The 12,559-nt window shown below is 46.0% G+C and overlaps 2 protein-coding genes across 2 annotated transcripts in view; both read left to right on the top strand.

Moving 5' to 3' along the window:
• The first annotated feature begins 88 nt into the window (after nucleotides 1–88).
• LOC119135411 (thyroid hormone receptor-associated protein 3-like) lies at nucleotides 89–10,059 on the top strand. Its single transcript, XM_037272960.1, is given in 12 exon segments — nucleotides 89–239; nucleotides 3,747–3,913; nucleotides 5,013–5,873; nucleotides 5,972–6,320; nucleotides 6,323–6,615; nucleotides 6,705–6,877; nucleotides 6,997–7,108; nucleotides 7,326–7,410; nucleotides 8,209–8,372; nucleotides 8,457–8,619; nucleotides 8,695–8,826; nucleotides 8,906–10,059. Coding segments are annotated over 11 exon segments (2,694 nt in total). The 5' UTR covers nucleotides 89–239; nucleotides 3,747–3,776; the 3' UTR covers nucleotides 9,131–10,059.
• Nucleotides 10,060–10,901: 842 nt separating this feature from the next.
• The window catches only part of LOC119135832 (SH3 domain-containing kinase-binding protein 1-like), a 23,170-nt gene continuing 21,512 nt past the window's right edge, over nucleotides 10,902–12,559 (top strand). Inside the window, exons 1-6 of the mRNA XM_037273782.1 lie at nucleotides 10,902–11,087; nucleotides 11,150–11,207; nucleotides 11,281–11,390; nucleotides 11,641–11,731; nucleotides 11,939–12,000; nucleotides 12,079–12,118. Coding sequence (XP_037129677.1) covers nucleotides 10,962–11,087; nucleotides 11,150–11,207; nucleotides 11,281–11,390; nucleotides 11,641–11,731; nucleotides 11,939–12,000; nucleotides 12,079–12,118 — 487 coding nt within the window. The 5' untranslated portion in view covers nucleotides 10,902–10,961. The remainder of the gene's footprint in view (nucleotides 11,088–11,149; nucleotides 11,208–11,280; nucleotides 11,391–11,640; nucleotides 11,732–11,938; nucleotides 12,001–12,078; nucleotides 12,119–12,559) is intronic.

The following is a 12,559-nucleotide window of genomic DNA, read 5'->3' as shown; positions in this document are numbered from 1 at the left end:
GGGCAGAGGCCACGCCCCCTTCTCGATTGCAAACACACGCACACTCCCACCGACACATGCGTGCACACATGCGAGCAGACATAAGTGAGCCAGTCGCCACTGCAGATCACACACGCACGCACACATACACACACACACACACACACACAAGCAAGGAGCATTGCAGTGGGACGACTTTTAACGCTTTTAGGTGCTGCTGAATATGAGGCAACGTCAACGCTGAGCAAAAACGCTGACCGGTAGGTGACTTCTTTGTGCTCCTCTTAACATTCATCACTTGGGCAGAACATGACACATTTAGCACGCTGCACTCAATCAAGAGAAAGTGCACAGTGACATGTGAGCAGGCAATTGGAGAGGGGAAAAGGATTTATGAAGTGGGCTGCACCAGTTCCCCTTTGTGGTGAAGAGGAGTCGGGACGAGCTCCAAGAAGTGTACACTGTTAGACTCACTGCGGTAGTTCTCCAAAGCAAAAAAAGTCTGGATACTCGTGGAGAGTTCGGTACTTTTTGGGGCAATCTTAATGGAACCTTTTCCAATCACTCAATGACCGTGGAGAAATTGTAAAAATGCTCAAAAGAAAATATTTGGATAAATATCCTGAATGGCCTGTTTCAATTTTGCTTGATCAGGATGGTTGCCAGGCGAATGCAGATTTCACCCACTCCATCGACAGAAAAACATGGTCACATGTTCAAATCGACTCCTTTCTGTCTTATTTGGAATCCACAAGTTCCACTCTATTCTTTGGGGTGACTCATGTTAAAGAATGTTGGGATGCCCGATTCCATTGGATCTGCTTTGATAAACACCAGCTGTCTGTGCCAACACACACGTACTGCCCACGCACACGCACAATGATAAGGAGTGTCTGTATTTACAGTCTCGCGGTCTATTAATGAGGTTTCATTTCGGTCCGGTGTCCTGTTGCGTTTTGATCGTACGATAACGTGTCTGTAACATTGCGCTCATTGTTTGGGAGAGGTGGCGTTAGAACACTACACTACATTGCATCTCGTATAATACGGAAAAAATAATACATTCGGTCTTGATGGAAAGAGGTGAATTTGTGACGAGCAAAATTTACTGTGCAGCATTTTCATTCATATGAATGCAGACATTCTTGATCAAATTGCCCCAAAAAACACCATCTGAGGTTGTTGCGCACCCCTACAATGAGTTGAAAAGACCCGCCCACCATCTTATCTCCATGCTGACTACAAGGCCCAAAGGAAAACGCAAATGGCAACTGTGCATGTTTTGCAAGTATGAAGCTATAACTCATGGCCGGCCTGTTGCCGGTAGACCAAAATAGAGACCAGCGACTTCAGCTGATGGCGTCCTTCTCGTGTGCAAACACGGGGACGACAGATGCGTCGGGAAGTGAGTCAACGCAAGGATGTCTGGGTGACACTCGGTCGTACTTTAGCTCTCGCCTCCGCATACCGATTTAGGTTTGACAAAGAAGTACGGCGCGACACAAGACCTCCTCTGAACTCTCAGCCTTCAGACTGAAGCGAAGCAGTTGTTTTTGCTCAATAAGCTAGCAGGAAGCTGGGTGGCTTATCTTCTCTGAGGCCCTGTTGTCCATCCTAACCGCTTCAACGTGTCTTGACAAGGGGAGCGGAAGGCTAGTTGCGTTTTAGTAAAGCCGAGATCGCATCAATTGCAGTGGATTGGCTCAGTGACACTAAAGAGTATCGTGCGTATCGAGTTGCAGGTCCATTGTGGATTACGTGAAATTAAACTACAGCTGTTCTGATGTCGGTCTATGAAAGGACCATTTAGATAGGCGATATCTTTGTCCTGGGTTCAGAACATTTTCTTGCCCGGGGTTCATTATCAGTGCTACTGTCAGTGTCATCGGGTTGTCAAATGTGAGGTAGTTAAGACGATCACTTCTATTGGAGTGAATCCATTAAAAGGGCCTCACAAGTGCGGTAGCGCTACGTGTTTGAGAGTAAATCCAGTGTTGACTGGTTAAAAGGCCAAACAGGCAACAGGCTCCCTTAAGAGGCTAAATTCTCCGTCATTAGGTTGCGGACAGTATGTTGGAAGCCAGAGGCACAGCTGCACATGGTTATCGATTGAGACCTCCGAAACAGATGCAACAACTGTGAGCTTTGAACGACTTGGCAAGAAGCAAGTTGTTGGTAAGAATAGTCACAAGCCTTTGGTACTTTACACTGCATCAACAAAATGTAGCCACCACAAGGAACCACGCTGGTGGATCTTGAATGATTAAGACATGTCCTACTCAATTGCTATGATGTTTTGTGAACACAAGAATATTGATAAGCAGGGTGGAGGGACCCGGAGGACCAGGGGCGAATACCAATCGTCATGGGTGAGAGTAGACAGATAGCAGGGCTGATACCGTGGCTCCATCCTTATAAACTTTGCATGTGGTAGAAGATAGGAGTTGTCATAGTACCCAAAGACAGAAAGGCCAGAGCTGACACAGACGAAATGTGGCGTGGAATTAAGGATTCCAGTTGCAGTTTGTAGGCCATTTCACAGAGGAAGCTTTTTGTCCTTCTCTTTTACACTTGCTTTCCAATGTTGTCCAGATGTTCCAGGACATCTACTGTCATGCAAGTGAACATCTCTAAGGGGGTTCTGATATGTCGAGAGGAAAAACAGTCCACCATTTCACTACTAAAAAGAGCACATGTGAATGTCACGCTCTTATAATATGCAGACTAAGCGCAGTAGATGCTCGCTCGAGGTTGGAGCCTTCAGGAAATTGCACCCTGAAAGCCAATGACAACAAAGTGCCAGGAACAAGGGGGAGCAGCGTGCTCGTGGTGCTTATGAAAGAGGAGCAAAAGGGGGGGGGGGGGGGAGGAGACAGATTGGTTTCGATACTTTCCAAAATAGTAGCAGGGATATACACCGGGAACACCAATGCAATAGGGTGCGCCGCTTTTGTAATCTCGGTCGTACGCGGTCGGTAGTTTGATCCAAAGTCCAGGGAGAGGACTCTGGTGATCCTTTGCAGATCTCAGACCTCTGCAGACCCAAAAATCTATAGATTCCTGTTGCTTGAGTCTTCTGTTATCTTTGTGCAGCTTCCATATAGAGCAGATTCCATTGCGTTATACTGTTTAACGTGGCGTAAAACAATACATTTGACAGTAGCGGGTTTTATCTGGACCATGTTCAAATGAAAACTGCAGTCACGTGTAATAAACGCAAGGAAGTATTCTCGTGTTGAGCTCATGTGGTATTAGCTTCACAATGTCCAGCCAAGTCTGGGTTTTGGGGGCTTCAGAATTCATATTTTCAGATTTATGTAGGTATGACAAAGAAATTATAGACTAGAGTGGTCGGTCGCTCAAAGACCAGCTTCGCTTTTCAGAACTCGGTGTGAATTACTGTGCAATTTTCTGCAGCATAGGCAATGGTGAGTGGCGGAGTTGACCAAGGCAAGTCCGCCCTTTATGCAAATAAGTAGCAGTGACTAAATAAAAACAGCATGTGGTTGATACTACTACGCAGTGCCTACCCTGCTCTTTGGAAGCTGCTTGTTGACGCCATTTGGTTTTCTTTCTTTCATTTTCAGTTTTTTCCTGGGATGCTGGTCTCTTTGGCAATTCTCTCATCTTTCCTTCATTTAACCCGAGAATACCACTGAACCACTTCAAGAAGTTCTATTGCCCATGTTCTTATTAGGAATGTGCATTTTTGCCTTTTTTTTTTAAACTTGTGACTGGAATGGATGACTTTTTTTGTTCTATGACAGTAGTCTGAGGTGCCTGGCCTGCCAGCGGGGATGTCCAGAGCCACAAGATCAGCTTCTCGGTCTCGGAGTCACTCGAGATCCCGGTCCCGATCGCGCTCCCGATCCCGGTCCACCTCGCACTCTCAAAGAAGTCACTCCCGCTCGCGCTCCAGGAGACATCGATACAGGTAGATTCACCAATTCCCGTGACTTTGTGTTTTTGCCTTGGGCTGATCACATTTGAAATATCTTTTCCCAATTGATCTTGCCATTAGTCATCTCTCCACCGATTGGTTAATCCCCATTACCGGCAAGCATAGAGTCAAAGAGGATTTGAGTAGAGCCCTCCTCCTCTGTTTGGCCCATGTGACACAGCTGGAGTGTCAGCGCAACTCACTGCCTTTAAGTGTGCAGAGCAGCTCAGTGTGCTGCCTTGTGAATCACTCGGTATTCCAATGAAAAAAAGGACGCGGTGAGTTCTTTTTTTTTGCATTGTCGATCTCTTTCACATCTTTTATGTTGCTGTTGGAAGGGTGCGTTGGTTTTGGCATACATTGGTGGTTGGTAGAGTTCAGTCGTATTACTTTTCCATTGATGGCGGAAACTTGAGTACAATACTATGCCTTGTAAAAGATGGGTGGAAAAATTCCGAAAACATTTTAAGTATTGATGTCTACACCAAAGGTCTGGAAGATGATACGTTCATGTATACAGCAGATGTGAACCGTCTATAACGTCAAATGCACCAGTGAGGAGTCTCAAAATGTATCTAGCACGCATATACGACATACTATAGAGATAAGATACTATAGGAGCTTAGCAATAAATTGCAGACTACGGTATATTTTAGGTTGACGCTGGAGTAATGTACATAAGAGGATCACTAGAGCCACCATGTGGAGCATTTTGTCACTGCAACATTGGTAGGCCATCTTTACTGCATGAATGGCTACTTAATTGAGGAGGTTCCGGACTAGGAAGGACGGAAGAAGTTGTAGCTGATTTTTGTGTTTGGGGTGAAGTACAGTGCTACGGAAAGAAAACCAATCCATAAATTATGAGGTTGAAAAAGTAAGGGGTAGAAATTTTAGGCACAAGTTTTTGAATGTGCCAAGTCAACAGAAAAAAATAATACTTAAAGTACACATCCCTGAAAAAGCTACGTTTCTACTTCCCTCCACTGCCCCAATTCAATTAAACGCACATTTCACTCTTTTGTGTACCGGGCCATGTACGAGGTGTGGGGATAAAAAGCAGGCTTTGATCATGATTTTCTTGTTCTCCTAGCTCTAGGTCACGGTCTCGATCACGGTCCCGGTCAAGATCTCAATCGCCACTTTATAACCGCGACAAGAAATATCAGAACAGCCGTGAGTTACGGGGATATCACCGCGGCTTCCGGAGGCCGTACAACTTCCGAGGCAGAGGACGGGCTACTTCTCTACGTGGACGATACCAGCGTGGTGGTGGTGGTGGCGGCGGCGGCAGCAGAGGTTACAATAACAACAACAACAATTATAATTTTCGTAACAACTGGAAAAATTACAAGCAGAACCCGCAGAAGCAGCAAAAACAGCAGCATCAAAACCAGTCCCGAGGGCGACCCTACCTCCAGAAATTCTCTGGAAGCCCCCCTCCTCCAGGACAATCCCACCACACTGACCGATCCCCTTCTCCATTATCAAGGCAATCTCAACATTCTAACGCTTCCTCTCATGGCTCTTCTCCCAAAGCCCCTTTGGTGGCTAATCAGAGTTCCAACAATGTAAAAGAGGAGCTCTTGGCCAAGGAGGCCCAGAAAGAAGGGGCAGATGGGGAGCAATTTGAGGTGGGAGATGCCCAAGGTCCAGGTGGTGGGTCAACTGAGGGGGGCTGGCATATCCTGACTGAATACAACAGCAGTCCAAAGAAAGCCAGTCCAGAAAATCTTGCTGTCAATCTTCAGAACAGCCAAAACTCAAACCAGACTGGTAGCTCATCTCAGAATGACACCAGCAATGGTGCCCCCTCTTGGGAGACGGTGTGTAATGCACCAAGTACACAAATGTCACAGGAAGCGCTAAACCAAATGCTTTCAAGCCTTGACATGTTCAAGAGCGAGGAATTCCCTGATGGAGACAAAGCAGCCATCTCCATCGCTTTCAGAAAGTAAGACCGATTTTGTTCTTATGTTACTAACAACCATCACTTCAGTGGTCGTCTGTTAAGTTATGCTAGCACTCTCTGTTTTTGTTACCTTTGTTTAGGTTTCTGAAGGAGCACAATAAAAAACCCAAACCCAGTTGGGAAAACAAGAGCACAGAGGCAAATACTGTAGACGATGAAGCCGATATAAACGGTCCAGCACCGGCAGGTGTCGCTGAGCCACCATCAAAGTGCCACACAGAAGACCTCAACGGCAAAGTGACTTTAAATCATTTACTGAAGGATTCTCCTTCTGCATCTGAGGCGGAGGAGGACGGAATCCTCCGCAAACCTCACTCAAAGTCACAGAACAAAGACAGGCACAATGGAGATGTTGACAAAGCGAATCCAAAGGTTGTTCATTCATCCAGAGAGCCGGTTGATGAGTGCTTTGACAGATGGCAAAGCGTGCCTCCTCGCAGGGAGCCGACAGCGAATCCAGCGCTCTCGGAGAGGAGAGGTACAATGCGCTGCAATTGGCTGCCATTGCTCGGCGGGAAATGTCGGGAACCTTTGAAGAGCTGGGTTGCAAACCCATGAAAATATCGAAATCTCTCTCGACGCCATCTCCCGTGCCACTGTTGAGGCGGAACTCTGACAGGGAGATGTTTCTGATGACAGAGGAGGACTCAGCGTTGTTGTCCTTGAGAAAACCTGAGCCCAAGATTAATGTCAGAATGGATTTCCTTGGAGACAGCATGATCGGGTAAGTTGTGGTTTTCCGGTTTGGATATTTTGCAAATATTGACCAATTGTGTGCCAATTGACTCACACAATCATTTGGACCGTGTTCAGCACTTCCGAGATTTTAGCTCAGGAGCGACAGTTGTCTCAGGACCTGGTGCAATCGTCAAAGAGAGGTCAGGAGTTCCGCTCCATCTTTCAACACGTTCAGACTGCGCCGATGCAGAGAACTACCGCCGAGCTGTTTGCTCAGCACATTGTGACCATCCTGCACCACATCAGAGGTGAGTTCACAAGTGGATTTCCATCGTGTTTATCATCATCATCATTCTACTCAAGATTTGCTTTGCCATCTGGAGGGAAAACCAAAACGTTTCACAGAGTTCATCTGTTTTTGTCGCAGCTCATCACTTTGCCTCTTCCCGAATGACTCTCAATGAGCGATTCACCATGTACCAAAGGCAAGCTGCAGCGAGGGAGAGCATGAAACCCCGAAAAAGCCCAGAGATTCACAGGTAGAGTCGCCCTGAACAACTCTCAGTGTACTGTGGCTTCACCTGCTATTTTAAAAGCAGCTCTCAGGTATTTCTCTCCACTGTCCTACCTGAACTGTTGTTTGTTTTCGATCCGGGCAATGGTCAAGTCTTCGTTGTCCTGTCCAATGTTGTCTTCATAGCTCGGCCAAGGCAGTGCGCGCTGTCTTAATGCTTTTGTTGTGTGATCCCTTTGCAGGAGAATTGACGTATCACCAAGTGCTTTTAAGAAACACTCACAGGTTTTTGAGGCAATGAAAAGCTCAGAGGATGGCACTAACAAGGTGACTGAATATTTTGCACTATGACGTATAAACGGGGGCAAACAAAACGGCACGTCAATGAGCAAGACGGACGCCTTTAGAGTGCTGGCTGGCTGGCCCTCTCATGAATGAATGTCAATGTGGCCTTTTGACTTTCTGTCGTGAGTCGGTTATTATGTTGGCACGAGCCTAACCATGAGGCTAATGAATAAGATAAAAGTCAAAGCGTGGATGCCGCCGTCCGTGCCCAAGATGTTCAAGGGACTAATTGTCTTTGTAAGTATCAAAACGTTGGCAATATCCAAAAAAGAGCAAGAAATTGCTACTTTGCTTACAATTACATAAGCTCAGCACTCAAATGATGATGATTTTAGACCAAATGCACCTCAAAGCTGGTTCCCATCTTGTGGGCAGCAATTGATTTCAGCATGATTAGAAATCTGGAGTGACTCATTTGAATTGGATATCACACGACTGTCCTACATTGAGTAGATATTTAATTATAGAAGATCTGTGGGTAGTCTATATCCGTGCTGGCGCTGCTGTCGAGTCGTCTCGTTTCTTTCCATGAGCACCCCAAAAGAGTGTTTTAAAAGAATCTGGACCTTGCCAAGCTTTGCATGAAGACTATCAATGTAACCCAAAAAAACATGGGCTCAGATTGCAAAAACAAGCTAAACCTGTACTGTACTTGTATGGTTACCTAGCTCTTGTTCCCATGGACTGTTGAGTTTATCTCACAAAGCATCTTGGCAGACTTAACATCTGCATTCTAATCCAAAATCTGTCCACGACACTGTTCTGTTTTGCATCGCTCAGGATGTTGGGGAAAAAACAAAGGGTGGCCCAATGGACCTTCGGTTGGATATCGAACGGCGTAAAAAGTACTCCGGCCGTGAACGAGATTACGATCAGGACGGGCTTGCTGACTCCCCAGACACTAATCGCGAGAAACCCGAAGAAACGTTCCCCAAGAAATCAAAGTATGTGCGACAGCGTCATCCTTCTGAGATATTGGAATCAAATTGCAGCGTCATGCACACGTACCGTTTTCTCTGTCGGACCAGTGAGAGTAAGTGCTCTCGCTCCAGGTCATCTTCCTCATCGTCCTCCTCAAAGTCCCTTCAGGGTGACGTGCCCAAGGCCGAGCTCAAAAGCGACGGCTTTAACAGGGCTCGGCTAGCTTCGACTGAGACCACTGCAGAGAAACAAACAACGTGGAGGGAATTTGTAAGTTCCCTCATCGATACTATCGAGTCGTCAACACCACAACTTGGAGATTGAGCAACCACGTTACTATTGCAGCAAGTACGATTTCGCGGAAGAGGCTGGAAGAAGGGCAACCACCCGGGAGACTGCAATCCAGACATTGCAGGAGCACCCAAAGACGAAGACTGGGATAAGGAAAGTCCCCCAAAGAGCAGAGCATACTACTTGGTAGGACACGTTTCTTCCCACATCCAGCTCAGTTCTTAACAATCGTTCACTTGTCATGTATTTCCATTTTTGGGCCTAGCACGATGATAGAGACGCCAAGGTAGAAGCCAGCAAGCAGATGGACAACCGAGGAGGGCTCGGCGGAGGTGGCTTGTCACGTGGATGGCCGAGGTTTATCATACGAAAAACCAACGTCGGGGGAGCCAACATCACGTGGGCCCAAGATAAGTTCCTGGTCAACGGAGAGAAAAGTGGCATGCAGGAAGACCATACAGAACGGCAAAAGAAAGATGGAAATACTTGAGCGTCCACATCTTAAGAGACCGTTCTCAAACGGGATCCGATTCGCATCCACTGGAATAATCGACAAACGCCGATTCCAGAAGTTTAACATCTGACTTCAGTTCTTTCAAGATGACTCACTGGTACTTGACAGTCACGGTGCATTACTGTTTCACATACCTTACCTGGTAATAGTTTTTGTTTTGAGTGCCAGTACAAAAAAAAAAAAAAAATTCTGGTTTGTGCCTCCAACTTGTCACAAAGTTTTTAAAATTCAAAGACCGCATCAGTTGGGGAGGGAATGCTGGGGTTAAAAGAATGGTGGATTAAACTGTTGAATTGTACGACGCTTTTTTTGTAGTTCTAGTTGTGTCTGATACTGGAGGGATGGATTGAAGAGCACTTTTGTTGGCCTGGATCAGACAAAGGGACCAACTTGTAAAGGGTCATCAAAAAGTCAAGTCATCTGTCAGATTTACAATATCTTAGCATAAAGCAAACTACCTGGACTTTCGTAACATTGTGGTCACGTTTTGAATTTCTGTTATTCACAGTAGGAGCTTTAGCTGGCTAGATGTAGAAAAGAACACGTCATTGGGTGATGTGTCAATGATCTCAAATGACATTTTTTTTAACATGGTCGAAACTTTAAACACAGAATTAGCATTTTCGTTTGCCAAAGTATCTTAAAATGATGTGTTTACGTCTGCTTGGCTTCCATAGTATACACGCGGAGTGTTTACATGAAATAATTTATACGAATTATAAAGATGATTCAAAGGTTGTGCTGAATGGTTTTCACTGGGTCAAACGGTGTGCATAATTTGCAGTTTGTAGAATTTGTGTTCACCTGGTGTGCCTGTTTGTGTTATGCTGGAGCTAAAGGACTTTCGAATAATCTCGGGTGTTTGCTTTTGAAAACTGTTTTATTAAATGGAACACTGAGGACAACAGAGTGTCTCTTAATTGCCCCGTCTCTTTGATTCTCAATCGATTCTCTTCAATGGCAATTGCCAAAGTTGCCAAGGATATCAAAATGATTCAAACTGATCCTTTGGTGGATTGTGTAGAATTGATTGTTGATTAATGGTGTCAAAAGCAAATGAATGCACAACGCAGTTCTGTTGATCCACTCTCAACTACCTCTCCAATAACATCTGATATGGAAACTGAAGACTTTGCATCATGGCAACCAGAAGTGAACTATGTGCTTGGTAGACAGAAACACAATACTCGGGCTTTCAAAACATTCAACACCAAAACGTTGCACTAAACGAGTTCGGCTTTTTAGTTGCTTCAAGATCTCCCCCAACACTCACTCCTCGCAGAACCTCATGCAACTTTGGCCACCTTTTCCAGAGCTATATGTTGTCAATATTTACATCTCTTTGAGAACAAGGTGGTAAACACTTATGACCTGACTCGGCGTCTCAGGAAGCAATATAAACCTGCCTCACCTGTTTTTCTTCAGCCTGTCGCCTCCCTCCCTCCCTCCCTCCCCCTCTCCCTCCCTCCCTTCCTCCTTGCAGCTCTCACTCGACCCACCTTCCTCCTCCGGCGTGCAATGATAAGCCACGGGAAAGGCTGAATGTTAATTTTTGACAAGTAGGAAGGTCGCAGACAACGACATTAGCAAGTTGTGACTCACACCGGACTAAGAAGACAAGACGGACACACATGGGTGAGCCTACTACTGCTTCTTTTAGAGACATACGATTATGTTGGTTTGCTAGGAATCAGGGATCGAGACCCAATGATTAAGTGCTAAGTTCAAACCAAATCTACAGCAATGATCTGTCCCGCTTGCCCATCGTGTTATAGAGGTTCTGGTGCTGATCAACTTCGAGGGCACCATGGGGGACGAGATTTCGGTGCGGATGGGAGACGTGGTGAAAAATGTTACAAAGGCCAGCGAGGAAGGTTGGCTGGAGGGCGAGGTCCGAGGGAAGCGAGGCATCTTCCCGGCCAACTTTGTCAAGGTCTGTTCGACGGTGAAGATCTGGGTCCTGGCTATCTGACATGTTTTTTGGGGTATTCATAGGAGGTGCCTGTTTATTTGATGGGGGACAGCAAGAGAGAACCAAGAAGCATCCGAACAAGTATGCGTCCAAATCTTCTGTAAATCTGCAGTGCAGTACTTGCTTGCTGTGACTTGGTCTTTCCTCTCTCCAGCCAAGAGGGTGAAACAAGTAAGGACATGCGAGGTGGTGTTTGCCTACAGTCCCTTGAACGACGACGAGCTGCAGCTGGTCGTCGGGGAGACGGTGGAAATCATCAGCGAGGTAAGGTTGCACTCGCTTGGCAGACACAGACACCCGAGTGAGCTGAACAAATCAATGCACTTGACGTTTGCTCAGGTGAGAGTTACCGTTTTGGGTACAGTAGCGGCCTTCTAGTGTTTAGATGCCAGGTCAACAGGGGACAGAGATTAGATCCTGAGGCTACGATGAGACCATTGACGGATGTTTCAGGCTGTTAGACAACTACAGTACGTTTCTGAAGCGTGTGCTGTCTGTCTCTTCAACGTGACAGATTGAAGATGGATGGTGGATGGGCATCAAAAACGGCAGAGTGGGGGCGTTTCCGTGCAACTTTGTCAGAGAGATCTTCGTCGCCCCTAAAGGTGAGTCCAGCAACTACTTTTCGAGCCGAGCAGGGCAAAGACCCTCCTGGAATCATTGAGTTCATTATCATTCTTTTGACAAATATTTTTCTTGGGTCCTTGAAAAGCTCAGCAATGTTTATTGACCTGCATCGGGAAAAGGTTTGCTTTAACGGGGCTCAAGAAGGACAAAGTTTGCGGGAGCTCATACCGAATTTGTCTTTCCAGATGGCAAACACAATGATAGCAAAGCCAGACCGAAGCTAAGCGATGCAGTCTTCAGCAAAGAGGTATAGAACTGGTTGAGAAGGGTTGTTCGACAAGCCAGTCTGGTCACTCTCGTGATGGTGTTTTAATCCATTTTACAGATATCCCAGAGAGCGACGGTTCGCAGCAAAGCAAAAACCGGTAGGTTGCGCTAACAATATTTCAAGGTAACGTTCAGGTGCTTGCAGTCCTTACATAAGCTACACAGTAGCAAAAAAGCAGATGAACTGGTCTGTCTGTAGCCTCACCAGCAGCCATCAAGTGACAGGTGCAACATTTCCGAACTGGATTTGTCACGGGTGAGGTCAGCGATAATCTTGAGTAATACACTTGACGCAGTTTCGTTTGTCTGTGTACTGCTTACGTATTTACCTTGAGGCATCGTGGGTTTTCCAGGACTAAGTTCACATGACTTAAAAGTCCTGATTTGAGTTTCGACACTTAACAATCAGACTTGGCGATTGACGTGTTTTTTTCCATACGGTGACAAAATCAATCTCACTCTGTAATTCTCCGAATTCGGAGAGAATATTTGGAAAGTCACTGTAGTTGGATACACCCGTCTACTTGAAGGCAAGTTGT

The sequence above is a fragment of the Syngnathus acus genome, chromosome 16 (genome assembly GCF_901709675.1).
Source record: "Syngnathus acus chromosome 16, fSynAcu1.2, whole genome shotgun sequence".
In the NCBI taxonomy this organism is placed as follows: Eukaryota; Metazoa; Chordata; class Actinopteri; order Syngnathiformes; family Syngnathidae; genus Syngnathus; species Syngnathus acus.
This window is presented reverse-complemented; position numbering and strand designations above follow the sequence as displayed.